Raw genomic sequence first — 23,929 nt, 5'->3', positions numbered from 1 at the left:
ACTATTTTCTTCTAGATTTGCTGTACAGGAGAAGCAAACGTTTTTTGCATTATTACATTATACAGTTATCACTGTAAAGCTGCCTTGAAATAATCTGTATTATAAAAAGCACTATATAAATAAAGGTGACTTGACTTGAATGCTAGATGTAATGCTCTTGCTATTTGTGTTTAGGCTGTGATGTGTATATATAGGCTAATAGTCATGAACACAATAATGGGGTGAAATGGGCTGTGATGCATGGGGCACCAGGTAAAATCTTGCATAGGGCAGCAAATTGGTCAGGGCCGGCCCTGGACCCCTTTAAGAGTTTGTATTTTTCTAATCCTGTTCTTCTCTACTTTCTCAGGCACTTTGTGGTTGCCCAGTTAACATTCCAACACTGGATAATCGCACGGTTAACTTAACAACTCAAGACATTTTCCGTCCCGGGATGAAACGGCGTGTCACCGGGGAGGGTCTTCCTCTTCCGAAATCCCCAGATTGTCGTGGGGACTTGATTGTCGAGTATGAGGTCAAGTTTCCCGAAAGATTAAGCCAGAGTGCCAAGGACACCATCACAAATGTTTTGTGGGCTTCTTGAGCCGTGTATACTGCAATGCTGGAGACATTGCCATTGGGAATTTTTGGTTTCATAGTATTTAAAGGATGAATATGAGGGAATGCTGAAATTGTCGAACTGTTATTCTGTAATGTACTGCCAATGAGAGACTATCTGAACCAAAAACATTGCTCGACTAGACTGGTTTATGTATTTGTCATGTACATTTTTAGCTTCCTAAATTTTTTGTTTACCCCCATTTTAGTTTCTTATCAGCAGCCTGATCCTTTGGACACCTCAGGGAAGTCTTTCTGTGAAAGCAGCCTGTACTTTTTCTGCTAATATGGTCTAATGTGACCATTTAGTGATTCCACTAAAAGTCATTTCCAATATAGAGGTGGCTCAAAGTGATGCTTGGATCCTCTCTCTTCTAAGTATGTGAAACAACACTTGATGCAGAAGTTATATGGTTAGAAACTCAAAAGCTCAAAGTCAGATAGAGGACAAAATTTGTAACAAATACTAGATTTATTTAAAATAAATGATTCAAACTACTGATATTGTGGTTCATTTCTAATGTAAAATTACATGGAACCTTTTTCTGTTTTATTACAGGTAATTTATGTTATTGTTTTTAATTGTGAAACTAAATTTGTTTATTCACAAATTCTGTGGGATACATCTGTGGGATCTTTTTGGATTGTGAGATTATGAGTTATGAATATGTTTTGAGTTTTGAATAGATTGTTTAAAATAAAATAAGATTAGAAATGTTACAGATATCACACTGCTTTAATAAAACACTTTAATAAGCTGAAAAACAATTGCTTTATCTTTTTTTTTTTTTTTTGCGTATTAAAAGTGTAACCCAGTATACAAGCCTCTAAAAATCATGGTAGTTCATCTACCAAAGAAATGTTGCACTTAAAGAAATTTATAGATTCACATAAGTGAATTGACCGCTGTAAATATATAGCAGGTTAACTAGATAAATTTGTAACTGAGTCGGTCATGACAGAATCACTTTTATAAGAATGGCACTTCCTTTGCTGAATATGGATGCTTGTGTCTTCACTGTTTCTTGATGGTGTTAATTTGAGTCCACAGCAAAGACATCTGAAGAACTTCCTGTACTGCTGCCTGACCTGGACAAGAATGAGAAGAGAAATAGTTTTAAACTCTGGTTAAAAAAACTAAAACACAGAACATGTCCAGGTTATTTTTCAAGAATTTAATTTTAGAGGATGAGAAATGAAAAATTAACTTAACCCTTTAGAACCTGAAGCTAAAATAGGTGTTTCCCTTTCGATGGAACTTGCGCTGCGTCACTATGACGACACTTTGGGGAATCCCTTCAGCGTCAGCGCTCCTGAAGTCACATGTGCAACTTAGTCCAATCCTGATTGGTGCAACGTCATCCCATGACGTGTGCCGGTGGAATGCGGAAGCTATAAAGGGAGCCGGCATCACAGCTGCTGTCAGCTTTCTGATCTTCAGCAAGCGCTCTCTGTCTGTCAGTCTTATTTGGTGTTGTCTGTCCCGTCAAAATGGCGAGTGAAAAACAACGCAGTTACAGAAAGTGTGTTCATCCCTGTACTAGCTACATTCCGGACGGGGTTTCACACAATCTGTGTGTTAGTTGTTTGGGAGCAGAGCATGCTCGCTCAGCCCTCGAGGGGGTTGAGTGCGAGCATTGCGAGCGTTTGCCTCTTAGAACGCTTCGCTCCCGGTTTGATCAAAACGGCCAACTCTGTGCCCCACACGGTGCGGGTCCCGCGGTTGCCGAGGCAAACCGGCGGCTTCACTCGTGGGGATCACAGATGGATCTAGGGGAGGGGTCTGAGACGGCTTTGGCCCTTTCTCAGCCCTCACCCCCTAGTTCTAGTGCTCACGTTCGGGATCCGGAAGGCCGCTCCGCTTGACACTGGACTTGTCTTCTTCTGAGGAAGTTGATGTGCTCAGTGTCGAAGGTGGTGATTTGGGTGATCTGCCAGCCCAATCACCACAGTATGAGGAGCTTTTGGAGGTTATAACTCGTGCTGTGGCCAGATTAAATATTGAATGGCCGGCCGAGAAGCAGGAATCTCAAGCAAAAAGTAAACTAGATGAGCGATTTCTGCAGTCTGCACCACAACCTTCACGCCAGGGTTTACCGTTTTTTCAGGATCTCCATACTGAGGTATCGAGATCCTGGAACAAGCCATATTCAGCAAGGCTTTCCAGTCCCTCTGTTCACCATTATGCCTCCATCATAGGACAGAAACAAAACGGTTATGGTGCTATGCCTAAGATAGAGGAAACTTTGACAGCTTATCTAGCACCAGATGCTGCATCCTCATTTAAAGCCCCGGTATTGCCCTCCAAACCATGCAGTTTAACATCGTTGGTGGGCAAAGCGTACATGGCAGCAGGTCAGGCATGTGCCTGTTTACATACTATGGCTATTTTGCAAGCTTATCAGGCCGACCTGCTAGGTGATTTAGACAAGGGGGAGAATATCGATATTGAGGATATTAAAGAGCTGAGCAGAGCCACTGATTTATCTCTCCGCGCTACCAAGGAGACGGCTCGTGCAATCGGCCACTCCATGGCAGCCCTGGCAGCGACGGAGAGACACTTATGGTTAAATTTATCTAGAAGAAGCAGATAGATCTTTCCTTCTCGATGCTCCGCTTGCGCCTCCTGGTCTCTTCGGCGATGCTGTCATCTCGGTCATCTCAGATTTCAGGAGGCAAAGAAGCAAGCAGCAGCGTTCCAAAAATGTATTCCCCGTCGTCAGAAATCTCATGGGGCTACTGCCAAGGGACAGCCCCAGCCATGTACGTCTGGCTCCTCATACAGACAGAGGCAAAAAGAGAGTGTTGCTAATCGAGCCCCTCCCCAACGATCTCAGAGCTCGAGGCAATACTCTCAACCGAAGCCCGCGAGTCAGAAAACGGATCTGAGGACCGTTATTCTGACAAAACGGGCTTTGGGAAAGCGGTCCTGATGGTCAGATCAGGCCTCTGAGGGTGCCCCCTCCGGAGGTGGAGCGAATTACACCCGCTCCTCTGCGGAGCCCTCAGGAAATCGATTTGTTAACCCTGCCGCCTTCGGCACTTCGGGGAGCAATGGTTTCCGACGAACACAATCCTCGACTTCCGCTCGTCAAGAAGAAAATAACGGTTGTGGGGAGTTCGTTCTCTACACAGAGGTCTGTAGAAAAATTAGTTTGGTTAGTTCCTGCCGGGAATCTGCTTCAGGACACCGTATATCTTCAAGATACCCCAAATTCCAGCCCCGAGAGGCTGGTTTCGCTAGCAAATTTCCTGCACGCCTGGGAAACGCTACCCAATGTCTCTCAGTGGGTATTGCATACCATTCACAAAGGGTACAGACTTCAGTTTGGGTCTCGTCCACCGAAATTCAAGGGAATCCTCGTAACAGTGGTTGCCCCCGAACGCGTGCAGATTATGGAGCAGGAAGTTCAGTCTCTTCTGGCGAAGGAGACCATAGATCTTATTCCTCCCGCAGAGAGAAACACCGGGTTCTACAGCCAGTATTTTAGAGTTCCAAAAAAGGATGTAGGGTTACGTCCCATTATAGATCTTCATCTTCATCTTCATGAACCAATCTCTGAGGAGATTCAGGTTCAAGATGCTAACGATTCCCATTATCGTGAGCCAAATCAAGTCCGAGGACTAGTCTGTCACAATAGATCTAAAGGATGCGTATTTCCATATCTCCATCCTACCGGAACACAGGAATTTCCTAAGGTTCGCTTTTGGGAGCAAAACGTACCAGTATCGGGTTCTTCCATTTGGCCTAGCACTATCCCCACGCACCTTCACGAAATGCATGGACACAGCCCTGGCGCCACTAAGATTGCAGGGCATAAGAGTTCTCAACTATATAGACGACTGGTTGATACTAGCTTGGTCTCAGGAAATGGCGGCACGGCATCGAGGCTGAGGCTCAACGCGAAAAAGAGCATGCTTATTCCTGTCCAAAAGATGACATATTTAGGAGTAGTGTGGGATTCGATCACGATGCGGGCACAACTGTCTCCTGCACATATCGAATCGATTCTGGCCATGGTGTCCAGAATAAAGCTAGGCCAACGCATCACTGTAAAACAGTTCCAGAGACTGTTAGGGCTCATGGCGGCAGCGTCCAACGTGATACCTTTTGGCCTGCTGCACATGAGACAACTACAGTGGTGGCTCAGAACCAAGGGGTTCTCCCCGAGGGGAAACCCTTTTCGCTTGATCAAGGTTATGCGCAGGTGCCTTCGTTCCTTGATCATGTGGAAGAAAGCTTGGTTCTTAGCCCAAGGCCCTGTGCTAGGAGCACCATGTCAGTGCAAGATATTGTCGACAGATGCGTCCTGCACAGGATGGGGAGCGGTGATGGAAGGCCGCTCAACCCAGGGTCTGTGGAAGGAACATCATCTATCCTGGCATATAAATTGTCTTGAGATGTTAGCGGTACTGCTAGCCTTAAGACATTTTCTCCCAGACCTCAGGGGCCATCATGTTCTGGTAAGAACAGACAATACGTCAGTGGTCTTGTGTATAAACCATCAAGGAGGTCTGAGATCGCACCCTCTGTGCAGACTGGCACATCAGATCCTCTTATGGGCCCAAGGGAAGATTCTCTCGCTGAGAGCAATCTACATTCCGGGCCATCTAAATGTGGGAGCAGATGTCCTGTCGAGGCAGGGGCTGAGGCCCGGGAAATGGACGCTGCACCCCAAGACGGTGCAGTTAATTTGGAGGAAGTTCGGCCAGGCGGACGTGGACCTATTTGCGTCTCATGAGAACTCACATTGTCCCCTCTGGTTTTCCCTCACTTATCCAGCTCCTCTGGGACTGGATGCCATGGTACAGCCGTGGCCGAGGCTTCGGCTGTACGCATTTCCCCCGATCGCTCTGCTCCCGGGAGTTCTAAAGAAGATTCGCTAGGGCGGGGTCCAAGTCTTGTTGGTAGCCCCGTGCTGGCCGCCCCGAGTTTGGTTTTCGGACCTGATAGCCCTCCTGGATGGCCCGTGGGAGGTTCCCGTCAGGAGGGACCTTCTAACTCAGGACGGGAGCACAATATTTCACCCCCGGCCAGAGATGTGGAAATTGTGGGTCTGGCCCCTGAGGGGGATCAGTTCTTGAATGCTGGTCTCCACTACCTCAGTAGAGAGACCATCTTAAACTCTAGAGCTCCCTCCACAAGGAGACGATATGCTCTGAATTGGAGAATATTCACTTCATGGTGTACAGAACACCAACTGGGCCCAGTTAACTGCCCAGTGTCTTCAGTGCTGGAGTTCCTGCAGGGTCGTTTCTCGGCCGGCCTTTCCCCCTCTACACTAAATGTGTACGTGGCAGCAGTGGCTGCTTTCCATGTCCCTCTGGATGGCAGGTCACTGGGAAGGCATTATCTTATTACTTGTTTCCTTCGTGGTACTAAGAGGATGAGGCCTCCGGCTCAGGTTAGAGTCCCCACGTGGGATCTAGCCGTAGTTTTAGAAGGGTTATCCTTGGCACCCTTCGAGCCTCTGGACACGGCATCAGACAAGTGCCTAACCTTAAAAATTTAGTTTCTGCTGGCTATATTATCTCTCAAAAGAATAGGAGATTTACAGGCTTTGTCGGTTGCTCCCTCCTGTCTAGAATTTGCTCCGGGGGGAGTTAAAGCTATTCTTTACCCAAGACCCGGGTATGTACCTAAGGTGCCCACTAACGTGGTCATGCCAGTTGTCCTTCAGGCCTTCCATCCTCCTCAAGAGGAGGGCGGAACAAGAAAAGCTCAGGTTGCTTTGCCCAGTTAGGGCCCTTGAGATGTATGTTAGGAAGACATTCCAGTGGTGAAAAACTGACCAGCTCTTGGTATGCTTCGGGCCCCCTAAGAAGTAACAAAACTGACCGTAAGCAGATGGATCGTTGAGGCCATCTCTATGGCTTATGAGGTGAGCGGGCTGCCCTCACCTCTGTCAGTTAGAGCTCATTCCACCCGAAGCATGGTTTCTTCAAAGGCCCTGTGGTCGGGGGCATCACTCCAAGATGTATGTGATGCGGCGGGGTGGTCCTCACCACACACCTTTGTAAGATTTTACAGCTTGGACCTTCTGGCGACTCTGGGGTCTCAAGCAATCACATCCTGAGGTGTGCCTCATTTCACACCGGGACAGACTTCCGTCAGCATGGCAAAGTGGGCATATTGTTCCCCAAAGTGTCGTCATAGCGATGCAGCGCGAGTTCCCTCGAAAGGTAACCATGTAACCATGGTTCCCTGAGAAGGGAACAAGACGCTGCGTCCCTCTGCCATGCTTACGTACACCTGAGAGCGGCTTGCTTCAGTCATTAGAAGGCTGACAGCAGCTGTGATGCCGGCTCCCTTTATAGCTTCCGCACGGGATGACGTTGCACCAATCAGGATTGGACTAAGTTGCACATGTGACTTCAGGAGCGCTGACGCTGAAGGGATTCCCCAAAGTGTTGTCATAGCGACACAGCGTCTCGTTCCCTTCTCAGGGAACCATGGTCACATGAGTAACCTGAGACGTTTTCACATATTTTGATTTTTTGACTGTACAATTCTAAAACAATGTGCTATCTTAATGTGCAAGGTGTCATCTTTTTCGGAAAAAAGATTAGCTTTCAACAAATTACAGTTATTGACCATTATTGTGTGTGGTGAGTTTGTAAATAGAATTTAAATAGAATTTAAATAGACAAAAAAACTAGAATAAATGTACTGATTTTTATTTAGAAAAAAAAACTGAAATCATGAACGAAAGAAACTAACACTTTAAAGTTGAAAAATGAACTATAATACATATACACAAGTCTCTTTTTGTGACATTGGGTGGCACAGTTTTCATTTAAGACACTTTTTTTCATACACGCACACATACACATGCACACATTCATAGGCAGGCACACATTCACATGCTTAGATACGTGAAAGAGTAACGGCCATCCGCTTCCCAAGTTTCATTAAAAATTATCCCAATCCCCTCTTCTGCTGTCTAACACTTCTTTCGCCATGTATTTGTTTGTTTCTTTTATTTTATGCAATCCAAAACACTCTAACCTGCCGCGATTCGTGTCTCTCTGTTCAAATCCTTCCTTCCCGCGCTGCTGTCATTTTCAGACAGAAAGCATGAAATTACCGCAATAGGCCGTATATTGCCGAAAAGCGTATGTTGTCTACTGTCAGGGGCAATTTGAATGGTTTTGATAGTGCAAACGGTTGAAGAGTTACGGTCAAATGAATACAGCTTGCTGGTATGTGTCGGCGACGACACAGCCGGTTCTAAAGAGTTAAAGGGTTAGTTCACCCCAAAATGAAAATTAGCCCATGATTTACTCGCCCTTAAGTCATCCTAGGTGTCTATGACATTCTTCTTTCAGACGAATACAATCAGAGTTATATAAAAAAATGTCCTGGCTCTTCCAAGCTTTATAATTGCAGTGAATGGCCGTTTCGGTGAAAGAGTGACCCTTGACCTGACGCACAATGTAATGACGAACACGGAGATAGAGCAAAACAAAACACCAGTCACAAATTAGTTTAAAAAGACAATTTTTTGAGAGAAAATGTGAGAGGAGCTTTAGTTTGTTGCCCAGCCCTGTTTGTTTGAACCGCGAGAGGCGTCAAAGCTTACGCCACTCCTACATCTACGTCATACATGCGTCACTGGTTACTCTTTTGGTGCAAGTCGACTTGCGTACGGCCGTCTGCCGGAAGCTAGTTGTTTTAGTCAATATATTTTTCTCACACAAACACATCGCTTCACTTCAGAAGGCCTTTATTACTGTACGTACACAACATCGCCGACTTGAGCTTCCAAAGTTACCGGAAGTCATTAATTTTCAATGGAAGCTGGCTTCTCTCAGCTGCAAGGAGCGTCAAATCCATCGGCGTCGCGTTTTGAGTGACCAGATCAATCTTTCAATCAGAAAGTTTAAAGTAGCTACACTTTATGGTAATGAGCTATGACGCGGTTCAGCGGCAAGCAGCGGCAAAACGCCAGCAACCAATCAGAATATAGATGTCCTTCGCCAGAGCCGCCTTAACCTAATGTTAGGCCCGGGGGCTGAGAGGTTTTGTAGGCCCCCCATCCCCTCAATTTATGGAGTCTCATTTTAAAAAAAGTATAATATCTAGGTAATCTACATCACAAAATGCACTAGTTTCTTTTATACCATGGTCTGGGTGAATACTCGATTCTGATTGGCTGCAGGGTGTCCATTAAAAAGGACACCTAGTAAAGGAGTTCTGGTGAAACTGACTGTTTACCGTACAAAATTAATAAATAAATGTGCTGGCTACATCAGCTGTGAGTAACCATAGCAACAGGCAGTCAAAGTATCCGTTTACAATTTATTGTATCAAAACAAAACTGAAGGGTTCTACGAGCTGAGGGGACTATAACTATCTCCGAAACCAAGTTATTGTTTGTAAAAACGTTAGATTTCGATTGTAAAACTAATTAAAATATAAACTAATGTTTTAAAAATGTGTTATTTGGCAAGTGACCATGGTATAAGCAGGTTAATGCCCTTTGAGGTGTCCGGTATTCTCCGCTGCGCGTTGGACGGTTCACGCCTCGCCGTCGTCCATTAATACCTGACAATGGACACCTCGTCAGGCATTAACCCTTACTCGAGACCTACAACAGTGAGTTTTTTAATATTGTTTTTAATTTTAATATTGTTATTAACATATCACTGAGCCCACTTGAGCATAAACACAAGACACTTTATTTAACAACCACACACAGCAACTAAATTTCAACTTTATGCAAATGAGAAGCGATTTTCGTGAGCAACAACCAATAGGAAAGAAGCCTTTCAGTGGAGCTCAGCTCCCGTCACCGTCTCGAGTGCAGTGCAGGCAAGACAGAAGAGTTCGAGGGCGAAGAGTTGATGGTCTCTTTTATATGAGTTGACTGTAACTAACCACAAACATGGATATAATAAAATGATGCATGGAAAAGAAACTGTCGACAGTCTCAGTGAGTTTAATTCATACATTTATAGTTCGAGTGTTGTAGTTTTATGATGCAAGTTTAGCACTGCTGCAGTCCATTTTACAGTTTCCCCTGCATTATGTTCACTATTAGGGACAAGAAAATGGATTATTTGTCAAATTCGGATGATGATGACTTTTTGACAAGCGTCCTTGACAGGGCGGCCAAAGCTTCTTTGCAGCTCAAGTTGGCGGCGGTGTGTACGTACAGTTAACCCCCCAGAGCCGTGTGGAGCACTTTTATCATGGATGGATTATCAACAGAAACGGCCATTCACTGCCATTATAAAGCTTCGAAGAGCCAGGACATTTTTAAATATATCTCTGATTGTATTCGTCTGAAAGAAGAATGTCATAGACACCTTGGATGACTTGAGGGTGAGTAAATCATGGGCTAATTTTCATTTTTGGGTGAACTAACCCTTTAATATAAAGTAGGTGAGAGATGATTTTCTGGTAGACTGCCTGTACTGATGTCTGACCTGATTATTGAGGACACAATAGACCAGGAAGATGAAGGTTCCCTGCTGGGAGTTCAAGATCAGGAAGAAGATCTCCAGCTCCTTCCAGAAACCCAGAATCCAGGAGCAACCAAGAACCACAAACTGAGCCAGTGTTTTAAATGTCATATTCCTGCAGAGAAAGATGGAGAGTTAATATATATTTATTGATTATATTGTTGTGGAAAATCTGCAATTGTCCTGTTATAAGTATGCCTTTTTGTCTGTAGAACACTTCTGTATTGTAATCAACCACACTTGAAACTTGTTTATTAAGAAAAACTCTGCAATTGTTATTGTAAAATGTTTTTTTAAGAAAGTGGTTTATAAAGAAAAACATACAACACTTAATGTTTTAAGCATTAATTAAAAAGCATAGAGAGGAACAAAACATGTATTAGAAAGAGCTTTGCTAAAGAAAGAAGATAAATGCAAGCATTACCGTCGGATGTGTTGCGGACGAAGCGCAGAATGCAACAAAGAAGAAAAGCCTGAAGAAGGAAGACTAAGAGGCGAAAGGCGAAAGACAGGTCCGAAATGAATTCCCAGAACTCATGATACCTCAAGATTTAGGATTGGATAAATTGTCTGTTAGAGACTGATAATTTATGAGGGGATTTCCAAAGATGACGACCTCAAGAAATCAGATGGTCTATAAAAGGCTGAAAGGAGAAGATGAAGGCAGACGCTGATTCTTAATGGCCTCTCCGGTGTTACAACGCTTGTAAACGATTTACTCTTGATGTTGTTTTGTCTTGTTTTTTATATATTAGTACTTTATATGTAAACTAATTAACCTGTAGATAATACAACTATATTTAATTGAAACTAAGAAACTCTTTTGCTAGTCTCGCCTGCCAAAAGTCTTTGATTTCTATAAAAGTGAGCTGAACAGACCACAAAGAAGTCTTCTGACCTGTGGATTGTGAGTATGAAAATTCAGATGCTTATGATTTAGGACACATTTGACTTTACCTAACCTGAGAATAATCAAAATAAGGTTAAAGGTGTCTAGAAATATGCAGCATATAACAATATACACATTTCATGGAGTGTTCAAATCATATTGTTTGTTACTTGGTTCGTTTCATATGTGAAACTTCAGCATTCAGATTTTTCAAGGTGGAGGTCAGACTGATGATGATGTAGATGAAGAGAATCATGTTTAACTGCACAGTAAGAGAAACAACAGTAATTAATCTTTAATCACTTTTCCTTTTAATACAAAGTCATGATGAGAAATGTGCTTACTGCTAGTATGACGCAAACAGGTCCCTGAAAACTCCAGATAAAGCCTTTATCCATTTTAATCCAGCACCTGTTTAGAGGAAGAAAACTAATTAAATGAACAAACATGAAGGATGAAGGTGTTGATCTCTGAGTCGTTCAAACTAAACTCACTGTTCACTTCCGTAGCCTTCAGGATTCACCCTAGCAGACACGGCCACCACAACCAGAGCAACCGTATATCCAATCACACACAGGAATCCACTGCTAAGCACCCCCCTCCTTTTGGAGCTGATCTGTGATAGCTTCTTCACACAGATGAAGAGCAGCACAGCTTCAATGAACATCCACACAAAGCCGGAGAGAAAGAGGAAGTGCAGCACACCTGATATCACGGCACACAACACCTGGAGATCATGAGAGACGGTTATGATGATTCTCAGTGAGACTGTGCTGAGCTGTAGGGCTCCTTCATCATTCTCACCTGATGACGGCGTATGAGTCTCAGGAACTGTTGTGTGAGCAGGAACAGAAGGTGAGCCAACAGAAGACTCACGCAGAGGTTGATTCGAGCCACATTATTCACTCCAGGACTCCACTGACAAAGGGCAAAGGTCATCAGGGCCAAACTGAAGAACACCAGCCCCACGATCACACACACCAAATTCAACACGTCCAGCTTTGAGTCGCTCTGAGGAAACATGTCAGAGTACATGAGTGCCAAATCTGTGCTGTTCTTCAATGCTCACTATAAATGTTCTCGTACCTCTGATGGGCGGCTGGTTTGCATGATGACAGCGAATGTGGACAGATGAACACAGGAACACACAGTGTAGCTGCTGTTGGTCTTTAAAACAGAACAACCATCTACAATCCACTCGCTGATGCTCCAGTACACACAGTACAGAGAACCGTCGGGGTCAAACTCCTGCAAAAAGAAGAAAGAACATGCAGAAAATAGTATAACACTGAATATTAGATGCTTTCAGATGTTCATCAGTTCTCAGGTTGGACAAAAACACATTTCAGTCTCTCACGCTGATGTGTTTGAAGGTGAAGTTGATTGGTTTGGTGAGTTTAGCGTTGGTGGTTTTGAGAAGAGTAACTGAGATCACAGTGGACATCATGGTTTTAATCGTGTCAGTTGATGTGTTGAAGAAGTCTGGCTTCAGTAAATTCTCCATTGTGTTATAACTCATGAAAGCCACAGCAGCTGATCCTGTGTGACAGAAACAGAAGAAACTTGTATTTAACAAATGAAAACCTTTAGTTAAATGTGGTTTAGTGATATATCTTCTAAAAATGTTTTAATAAAAATGTTGTATTAAAACATATCTCACATACTTGTTTCATTGTTGTTCTTGGCGATCCCAATGAGATCGATGTCCACAGAACAATTTGTCGTGACAAGCCGAGGGATTTTATCTAAGGTGACACTGGGTCCAACCATGAAGACTGCAACCTCTGATTTAGAAAATAAGCAGTTATGTTTTGTTTTTTGTTTTTATTAAAGTTGATTCAATCTGCACAAATGTGCAAAAAACAAAACGATAAAAAGACAAAAATAAAATAACTATTTCATCTAATTACTAGTTTGAACTAATCAGTTAACTTTGTACACAGCAAAATCCCCAGAGTTAAATTAAGTCAAGCTGGTAATGCTGTTTGTGGAGTTGTTTAATCCTCTTCTGCTGAGATCTTAAGAGATGTAATGTCTTCTTTTATCTTTAGTTGATTCATCTTAGGGTACGTTTACTGACTCTTTGTTGTCGGGGAAACGAATGGCCAAAACATATAAAAAGTTTTACGTTTTTAGTTGAAAACGGTGTCGTGTAAACAGACCCTAAGGCTGTGGCTACTTAATTATCTCATTAACTTTAACACTTTTAACACTCTTTAGATTGGGACAATGGCTACGTTCACACTGCAGGCTGAAACGACCCAATTCCGATTTTTTTGCCCCTATGTGACCTGTATCTGATCTTTTCATGACAGTCTGAACGACACAGATCCGATCTTTTCAAATGCGACCCAGGCCACTTGGGTATGTGGTCCCAAATCCGATACATATCCGATCTTTTCAAATGCGACTTCAGTCTGAACGGCCAGGTCGCATTTATCCGACCCGCACGTCATTGATACGCGAAAAACGTCATAATCCTGCGTTGAAGTAGTCGTCGGTTTGAAAACGGACTGCATATTCGTCGAGCTGAAGTAAATCTGCCGACCTCGACGAGCCCGTTAATAAAAAAAAAAAAAAAAAAAAAGCCCACGGCCATTATATATATATACGTCATGTTAACTTATTTGTGCTGAATCTGATATTAGATAGGTCAGCGGCTGCTGTCTGGCTCTTGTGTAACGGTCGCTGCGCGCGCTCGTGTGTGTGTGTGTGTGTGTGTGTGTGAGAGAATCACAGTTAAAGTTTAGCTACTTCCGCAAACAACAAGTGACGTCGTTGACCGTTGAGTACTCTTCTGCGCATGCGGGTCACTTCTGGGTCATTTCACGTTCACACAGGAGATCACAAAAGGTCGCATTTAATTGGAAATGTGAACGGCCTTGCAAAAAAATCGAATTTTTTCAAAAAATCGGAATTGAGCATTAAGCCCTGCAGTGTGAACGTAGCCAATATGTACTCTGAGCAGTGTTGATTTAACACTGGGGATTTTGCTGTGTGCCTGTAACGTTGTAGTAATCATGAAGACATTGATTAGCTTGTTCAGGTGTGTTTGATTAGGCTTGGAGCTAAACTCCAGGAAAGTGGATCTCGTGGTCCAGAGTTGAGAACCCCTGCTCTAGACTATATAAACTCCCTGATGTCATATATAAGCTCAGTTTCATCATCAATAATAACAGTTTCTCCACTCACCAACAGCAGCAAGAGTAAAACTGACACTGTCATTTGTGTCTGTCGGCTTCACTAATGTAGAGATGAGTTTCTCGTTGGCTTTTAACACATTGTTTCCGTAGGAGGCTAGTTCAGCTGGTCTGACTGATGATGAAGACTCTGAAATCTCTCCTGAAGCGTTGAGGACCATATTCAAAACATCGGTCACTGGAGTCTAATTTATTGATCAGAAAAAAATAAAAAAAATACTGTAAATGTAAATATTAAGAAAGCCAATTAATCAGACCTGCAATGTCAATCATGTAACTGACAATTAAATTTAAAAAAAAAAAATTCTCTTGAAGACTTACAGTCAAATGAAGCTCTTGAGCTGTAATGTTCTCGATCTGCTCTAGAAGATTTTGAAGGGGTTCAGTCTGACTCTGAAATCAAAATTAAGAAGACAGAATTTGACGATGTGTGAGTGATGACTTTAACCGGGTATGCTGAGTGCCTCTGAAATGAGACACAGACAGTGTTTTTGAACGAATTTCTTTAACAAATGATTCAATGACATATATTTTTTAAAACATTTGTCGCCACCTACTGGTGGAAATGAAAATAATTTTCCAAAGGTGCTATTCTGTATTTTGCTCGCTACAGTGGACAGTGTTTGTATCCAAACCAGTGCCGGCCCGAGCCTTTTGGGGGCCCTAAGCAGAATTTGATTTGGGGGCCCCCTCCCACCATGCGGAGTCACCTGTGCTTGACGATTAATGACACAAATGTCACGCTATAATGTTACATTATAAATTAATACAATGAGGTTATGTATTAATACAAAATAAATACTTTAAAAAATTACAGATACTTAAAAAAGTTTTAATATAACTTTTTCTTTACTCTTTTACTAACTCTTTGAAACTTCTGAAAACAAACTGTCACAAAACATATTAAATAAATTATTTGCAAAATATCCTCCAACGTTTTGCAACACTTTGCAGTTTGAATGATGTCTTGTATGAAATGACAGAGTATGTTTTTATGTTTCCACTGTTCGATCGCTCCCGCGCCTCACACACACACACACACACACACACACACACACACACACACACACACACACACACACACACACACACACACACACACACACACACACACACACACACACACACACACACACACAAACACACACATTCCAGCATTGCAATCTTGACATCGCAGCCTGTTCATTATAGCCGTAATAAAATATAATAATAAAATAGTCAACCTAACATATAAATATTACACTGCTCTGTTTAAATAGTCAGTACAATTCGTACATTCACAGTAAGCACCGCTCCACTGTGATGTTTCCAAGCACATTTTTGTGCGTGTGAAGAGGATGATTTTTTTCTGTCGATATTGGAACGTGAGTGAAGTACAAAGCCTATAATAAAGAATCGTTTACTATCCAAATACATCGCGAATGTTGAAACATTTTGATTCTAATGAGAGAAATACGTGAGCCCAACGCCGCTTACTTTCACTTTCGCTTTAAATTATTTTGTGACATGGCTTAACATTACCGTGACTTTGCGCACGAATTGTCTGCACGCGAGGTTATGCGCATGACTCAAACACAGGCAGACACAGCAGCAGTTGTAGGCAGGTATATTGATCAAATAGCAAGGGAATTTGTAGTAATTTATAGTGTTAAATAATTAGCGAGTCCATAAACTCATTCTTTCAATTGGCTTTTGTATGCAGAGTATTCACAGCTTATGGACTGAATGCCCCCATAAACCATCAGCAATTATTAGAAAAGCACATTCATATTTCAGATTACACACATATCTAAAATTCACATGTTATTGCACTGCTTCAGTTTGGACTATTATTGATAGGAGTCTCTACAACTTCAATTTCAGAAACTCAACTTACGTTGCATCCTTCCAGCAGCGTTATATTTATACCTGCAATGACAGAAATCAGCATGAAGACAGTAATATAATAAACTGCAAAACTTTGAAAAATAACTATTTTATTAAGCAGCAATTTCAGCAAGATTGTGGATTCAGCAAGATTTCAGCAGTTGTGGACTAATGGTGAGAGACGTGGTTCCAACTAGTTAGAGTGGTGTACCTCCTTCTGCGTACCCCCTCTCTTCCACTTAGACTTCAGTCATACCTTTTCCATTAAGGGACAATATTTGCCCCCTAAATTTATTTCTCAGTGGGTTTTTTTTTTTTTACCTTTATGAATAACTTTATGAAATAAAAAATTTTTCAATGAAAAATGTTCAATAGAGCAATATGCAATGACGGAAAAACGAAGTGATACTTTGAAATATTAAACTAAAACCAGTAAGTCACTGTCTTCTCAGTGAGCGAGTCATTGAGTCATTCTTACATTCAGTAACATAGCAACTAGCTGTATTTATAAATGAATCATTGAATGATTGACTCACAATTCTTTTCAAAGCTGCAGAATTGTTTACGAAACACGGGTGTGTGCTGTAGTTCCGCTTTTCTCTTTCGTTGGAACTATTATTTCGTTGCAAAATAGAGTAAGTACTGATAGTACTGTGTTTAAAATACACATTTTGTTTGTTGACCTGTTGTATGACAATCAATGTCACGTTTGCCACCGTGTGGATATTTGGGAACAATTGCATTCTTGCTCATTATCAACATTAAATACAACAACTCGCACAAGGTGTTTTTGTATCAAAGAAAGTTTGAGTCTTAAATCTCTCACTCTGTGTCTATATTTGAAGAGTTCAGATGCAAAAGCCTCTAAATGCCATTTGAAATTTTCTTATAGAATGATCATTTTTATCAAGCTCGTATACTTAAAATCAATAATTTCACTTAAATGGCAATGAAGATGATCTATTAATTATCATTTAAGTGAAATTACTGAACTTAAATATACAAGCTTGATAAAAAATGATCATTCTATAAGAAAATTTCAAATGGCATTTAGAGGCTTTTGCATCTGAACTCTTCATTTGTTCTTCATGTGAGTACGTACTAAATCCCCACTTTTGGTGCATTGTCGAGAACGGCAGTAATGTAGCGCAGCAATACTCTGCACGCAATCTGTCATATGCTCGCTGCCTGTCACTTATCACTTATTAACAGATAAGTAGGAGTCAAAATGAAAGAAATATTCAATTTGTGAAATATTGATCCAACACACAAAAAAAGTACAATATTGGAAAATCAACCATGTGACCATGTGAGGAGATGACCAGAAATGACCAGTCGAGGAGCATTCAAGTAGGACTTAAATATGCCATGGAGGGATAAAAGATTATGAAATAAAAATGGTGGGTAACAAGATTAATTTGGAAGCGAGGGTTTACAGATCACAAACTAGCGGGAGAAGCCTCATGTTGCGGTCGTCACTATCGCAGAAAAACAATATCTAGGATCAACACTGTTCATTTATTGCAGCATGCATTGCATTGGAACCAATCACAAACTGCCTTATCCACCTGGCACGCTATTGGGGGGTTTAACACAATGACGATAGAGAAGCAAAGTACGTCACCTGGATCGTTGGTCTGATTGGTTGAAGGACTATCCAATTGCGTTCAGAGTCATTTGAACTATGCCCGTTGATCACGCCTCTTGTGCAGGAGAAAACACAGAGCAGACTCACCAGACTAATGTTCAATCTTAAAAGATTGAGCTTGGTCTGGTGATAGCCAGACTACACAAAGACTAGATACCCAGCATGCATTGCAGCATGAAGGTTTCGATCGTCACCACTGTTGAGATTCATAAGCGGATTCTTGATGTCTCTTTGTGTCTAAATGACACAGTAGTTCAAATGTTTGTGTCTTATTTTGCAATTCAGATCCATTATAAATGATTATGACACTGTTGGATATCAAACTGTGTAATCTGAGGTCTATTATAATTTAAAATATCAATGTCAAACAAAATAATAAAACATCAACATCTAAATCTCTGTTAATTCTCAATAAGAGCTTCTGTAGACGTCTGACAGAAATAAAGTTAGTCTGGTTAGTAATAAGTGAAGCTGGTAATGCTGTTTGTGGAGTTGTTTAATCCTCTGCTGAGATCTTCACAGATTTAATGTCTTTTATTTCATCTAAGGCTGTGGCTGAAGTCAGTTGTATGTTTGGAGAATGTTCTTATAAGAAAGATCTGTTATCAGGGTGTGCACTCATACTGTGAGCTGACCATGTGACACCACGCACGTCCCATCATTGCCTCTCTCATCTACTACGCAGTATCACAGTTTGACATGTCTGTCATTGGAAAGTCCCACGTGGTGTCATGAATAATTAAGAGCAAGTGTCTTCTCATTGGATAAGAAAACTCAGTCACATGAATAATTATGAGACACCGATGAGTCATCAAAGTACTATAGTGCTCTGACACGATGAAGATTTTAAACCCGGAAGATGAAAATAGCGGAAAAAGCTATGGCAGGTGATGTTCAGATGTTCCCCAGTCACGTGAGACACGACAGACACTAAATCAGAGCATAAATGAGAGATTTAATATCCCAAAGTCTCTTTATGGCACAGCAGTACTGATGTCCATCCTTGAGTCTCTGTTATAGTGACAGTATGGGCTGTTTAGTCTAATGTAAATCATGTCCACTATGTTTTGCTAGCTATGTTTTGTATGTTGTTACATAGCTGTTATTAGCTCTTCACTGATGTCAAGGGTGTGTGGAAATATAGCGCTGTATGTGTGACCAGCAACACTTGTTAAATACAGTCTTCTAGACTGCAAACAACGAACAAATCATTATATATAATTTTACAATCAGATGATGATCTTAAAAATAATATCAAAAGGCTAATGGCATCTTACCGTTATTAGTCATGTGATCTGAAGCTGTTGTGGTTGGTTTACGTGACTCACTCTCTGATGTGTCTGAAGCACAAATAAACATTGGGTTTAATTCATGATACATAATATATAGATGACAGTTATTGCAGAATAAAAACTATTTAAGATTGTTTGCTTGCATATATTGAGCCTGCATTTAAGAAGAAGTCATATTGTGGCCAGTCATGTGACCACTTTGAACTTTATATGACACAGCGGTTATTAGCGCTTCACTGATGTCAAGGGTGTGTGGAAATATAGCGCTGTATGGGTGACCAGCAACACTTGTTAAATACAGTCTTCTAGACTGCAAACAACGAACAAATCATTATATATAATTTTACAATCAGATGATGATCTTAAAAATAATATCAAAAGGCTAATGGCATCTTACCGTTATTAGTCATGTGATCTGAAGCTGTTGTGGTTGGTTTACGTGACCTCCTCTCTGATGTGTCTGAAGCACAAATAAACATTGGGTTTAATTTATGATACATAATATATAGATGACAGTTATTGCAGAATAAAAACTATTTAAGATTGTTTGCTTGCATATATTGAGCCTGCATTTAAGAAGAAGTCATATTGTGGCCAGTCATGTGACCACTTTGAACTTTATATGACACAGCTGTTATTAGCTCTTCACTGATGTCAAGGGTGTGTGGAAATATAGCACTGTATGTATGACCAGCAACACTTGTTAACCCCCTGAGGTCTACGGTATCGCCGGCGATACCAGCTCGCTTTTTTTTTTTATCAGTATAAAATAAACTCATAAATACTCTGTTGACTTTGATTTTTCATAGGAGTTTCGTACATCAATCGATTCTGTTAAATGTGTATTATTTTTGTGTATACTCATAATAAAAACAAAGTGTTGAGCTTTTCGCCAAATAAAGAAAAATAAACACGAAGCGAGTTCTGCCTTCTCTCTGTCAGTGTAGTCCATTCTGAAACGCGTCCGAAAATGAACTGTAACTCACCGAATACTTCTCACACAGACACGTGAGATATGTCTTTATGAAGCTTGAAATCTCTTCTTTTAAATGAAGTAATTTATATAAAAAACAAATGTTTTCAACTCATGTAATCCGTTTGAAAGCAAGGAGAGGTACCATTTTTCCTTCTGCCTCATTATCTCTATAATGAGTTGAGGCCGCCCCGCCCCGGCTATTCAAATGGTAAATAGTTTAGGTGATCTAGTATGCATCGCATACGCCCCCCGATCAATGCCATAAAAACACAGTTTCTTCATCAGACTTACTGATAGTTCATCGCGTTTTGAGTATGGCACGCTTCTCCAGTAAAGACGCCCTTCAGATGATTCTGGACAGCGAGGAAGTTGTTTCCTCAGAGGAAGATTGTAACTCAGACTACGAACGGCAGCATTTTGAAGAGCGAATTCCGCCGAGGACACAATTTCGGAGTAAGTTTTACTTAAAAGTCTTTTGTCTTTTATTTTTCGTGGATTTATGAGGAAAAAACAATATTACGTGACAGTTCTCCATTATGGACGTGAGCGCTCTGAAAGCGCACTAAAAGACTTTCAAACTTTCACAGAGACCTCAAAACAGAAACTACAAATCCTTTCTTTAAAACGAATTTCGTTTTGTATCAATTGTATCTTAATTTTAATATTTTTTTCATTAACAAATTTCCTGGATTTAAAGTAAATATAGGCTAGCAATCACAACATAAGGTGCTTGAATTGGAGATCATCATTAACCAGACCGTAGTCTACTCGCCTCACATGTCTAAAAAATTTGAAATATATTTACAGAAAGCTGGTTCTAAACAAAACCATCCAAAACAAAAAACTATGTAGCCTAATAAATGTGCATTTCTCCGGTGCGTTCACTAGCCTACTGCGAAGATCGCGAGTCAATAGCCTATCGTCAACTTCATCTTTGCCAGAAGTTAAATTTAAATTGCGTGTGTGAATGAATGATGATGTTTTAGCAAACTCTATTGCTATACTGAGATGAGTAATGTGAAATAAAATGAAATATGAAATAAAAGATGAAATATGTTGAAATAAAATGTAGGCTATTTGTATAAGCAACGTATTAAACTGCAAATTAACAATATGCCCTAATATTTCATGAAAACAACGTTCCAGTCTGGCGAAATATGAAAGACAACATCTTGTTGACTAGATTTGGGTACAGTTTTTACTGTAGAATATACTGCCACATCAAATAAGCTTTTGTTTAGCAATTTCTATATCTATTTTTGTCAAAAATAAAGTCATCAACTAAGATGTTAGCTGTTCCAATGTTGATTATATTCAAACTAATGAATATATAGATAAAATGTAGGCCTATAATCTTTTTTTTTTACAAAGAAAGAGTACACTTGAAATATTGTTGAAATTGTAATTATTGTTGTAATTGTAACCTTTTTAATAAAATAGCAAAACATATTTACAAGATAGATGTAAGCAAAATCTTAAATGGTCAATATAAGTCTTCTTCTAAATATATCTTTTGTCCTTGCATTGTGGCTCAGTCAGTGTCACACCTGAGTGAATGGCTCATCATTATGCAGAGTGGGTGGGACATTGTATTCTCAGGTGTAAACCACTCCTCGTTCACGCCCCCCCTCGCATATTGGCTTTCCAAGCAAAACCTGTTTTACATCAATTTAAATCAATGTATGGTTTTATGTGAACGATAAAGCAAGACTATTTTCACATAATTTTGAAGAAAAAACTCTAGGCGAGGACATCCATTAGTCAAAAGTCTTATTGACACATATTTACTATGTGTTTTGTGGCCTTATTTCAGACATTTTAGTTTTTAGTTTTTTCAATAACCACGCATAAACATTATTCTCTCAAAAATGAAAACATGTACATACACGTGGCTCACATATTATGGTAGCCCTGTTTGTGCTATATAGAGTGAATTTACACCTTTGCCATTAATATGTTTATAAGCAACTGAAAAAAGCACAAATGTCAGGGCATGTCAGAACATCTCAAGGGCCCCAAAAACAGCCCAGACCCCAGAGGGTTCATTACAGTCTTCTAGACTGCAAACAACGAACAAATCATTATATATAATTTTACAATCAGATGATGATCTTAAAAATAATATCAAAAGGCTAATGGCATCTTACCGTTATTAATGTTCAGATCAGATTAATTCTATACTGCATCCTTGAGTCTCTGTTATAGTGACAGTATGGGATGTTTAGCTTAATGTAAATCATGTCAGCTATGTTTTGGTGTGAACGGCTTCTCTGTTAACAAAGACTGATAATGGAATACATATAAAATGAAAAGCTATTTTACAACAGAAAGACCTGAACTTTTGTGTACAGATAATGTATACTTTGTGTTTTGAATGAGCGATTTCTCCATAACTGAGACAGTGTTGTGTGTGAGAAAGTGATGCGGGTCAGTGTATGTGGTGTGAACACTCCCTCATCATCATCTACAGAGGATACTGTGGTTTCTGTCATCTCGCCTCGTTACATCCTTACACAGGGTTACCACACCTTGGTTAAACACTGCGAGCCCTAGGCCTCCCAACTGAGTGGGTTTCTGTACGTGCGCTTTTGCTATTCGGGGAGTCTTGTAAGCCCAAATAAACGCTATGATAACTGAATCCAAAAGCTTGAAAAAAGATACAGGTACATAAGTAGGCACATTTTAAAAAAGGTAGAGGAACTGTGGTAAAGTGACCATTTTAATTGCATTAATTTTGCCAATCATAGATAGCGGAAGGAGCCTCCATTGCTCTATATTATCTTTTAATCTGTCAATCTTAGCCAAAATGTTTTATTTAAATATTTGCTTGGGGTTCTTTGGTATCATAATGCCAAGATATGTAAAGTGGTCTTCGACTGTTTTGAAAGGTGAGGGACCAACCTGGCTGGAATTTGCGTGTCTAATTTGTCATGTTGTTCCCAATATAAACAATATGTCACTTTGCAACATTTATTAATGCCAAAGTCAAGATTATGAGTTTAAGTCTTAAATCAATAGACAAAAAGGTTGTTGAGGGTGTCTGTTTCACATGTGAACGTCAGTAATTACAGTCAGTGTTGAGTATCGTGATGTTGTGGAGATCATCATGGGTTTGAGGGTCTCAGTTACTCACCTGTTATAACCTTCAGATTCACTTCAGTGAGGGGATCTGTTCCTGATTTTATATCAACTCCACACTGGTACGTCCCAGAATCCCGTTCTCTCAGATCTCTGATGGTCACAGTGAAGACTGCTGAACTTGTGTCGTCATACAGAGAGAATCTATCATTCTTAACCCATTTATCTTTCTCATTAGTCCTGATTCGATCTCTGCGCATTGACCCCTGTTCTTTTAAAAAATACTTTTTATTCTCTGTATATCCTTTATCATATTTGCATGTGATGTTGACTTCTCCTCCTGAAAATCCTGTCACACTCATGGAGCTCACGACACCTACAACAAACCAGCATTAAAACACTTTAATATACACAGAAATTAACTTTAATCAACAGCCAATAAAACAACATGAAGTTAAAGACTCTCCTCATCAATTCTGTGCTGTTTTTCATGATTTACTCTGAGTTCAGATTCTTACCAGGAATCATCAGCAGAGTGAAAGTCCAGATGATCTTCATTCTTCTCTCTTATTAAATGATCTTCTCTGTTGTTAGTAGATTCAGTTCTTCTGAAGCTCTCGATGTGTGTTCAGAAGAGTTTTGAGTGTTTCTTTCCTGGTTACATGTTTAACATGAAGAGCTGAATGTGACAGAGACGCCCACTTCCCCTGAGAGAGAGAGAGAGAGAGAGAGAGAGAGAGTCAGACAGAGAGAGAGAGAGAGAGAGAGAGAGAAAGAGAGAGAAAGAGAGATAGAGAAAGACAGAGAGAGAGAGAGAGAGAGAGTCAGACAGAGAGAGAGAGAGAGAGAATTGTTTGAATTTCAAATACACCTTTATTATAACAATTTAGTCTTGAATTATTCACACTTCATCCA

General features: G+C 40.6%; 2 protein-coding genes across 2 annotated transcripts in view; both read right to left on the bottom strand.

Moving 5' to 3' along the window:
* Positions 1-23,929, bottom strand: part of LOC309493647 (uncharacterized protein) — a 379,124-nt gene that overhangs the window by 152,484 nt on the left and 202,711 nt on the right. The window contains exon 7 of the mRNA XM_082162830.1: positions 18,946-19,008. Within this exon, the coding sequence (XP_082018956.1) occupies positions 18,946-19,008 (63 nt within the window). The remainder of the gene's footprint in view (positions 1-18,945; positions 19,009-23,929) is intronic.
* Positions 1,370-23,661, bottom strand: LOC309493677 (adhesion G protein-coupled receptor E3-like). The gene is made up of 15 exons (XM_082162867.1): positions 23,533-23,661; positions 23,070-23,390; positions 19,358-19,420; positions 16,031-16,062; positions 14,476-14,547; positions 14,147-14,339; positions 12,619-12,738; positions 12,312-12,493; positions 12,041-12,202; positions 11,759-11,965; positions 11,449-11,681; positions 11,299-11,365; positions 11,125-11,216; positions 10,030-10,180; positions 1,370-1,686 (listed from the first exon to the last, which is right to left on the bottom strand). Exons 1-15 carry the CDS (start codon positions 23,570-23,572, stop codon positions 1,522-1,524), a joined length of 2,100 nt encoding a protein of 699 aa, XP_082018993.1. The 5' UTR covers positions 23,573-23,661; the 3' UTR covers positions 1,370-1,521.

This window comes from Leuciscus leuciscus (assembly GCF_965113295.1).
Source record: "Leuciscus leuciscus genome assembly, chromosome: 3".
Classification (NCBI taxonomy): Eukaryota; Metazoa; Chordata; class Actinopteri; order Cypriniformes; family Leuciscidae; genus Leuciscus; species Leuciscus leuciscus.
The sequence above is the reverse complement of the archived record's forward strand: the minus strand, read 5'-3'. Positions and strand labels throughout refer to the sequence as shown.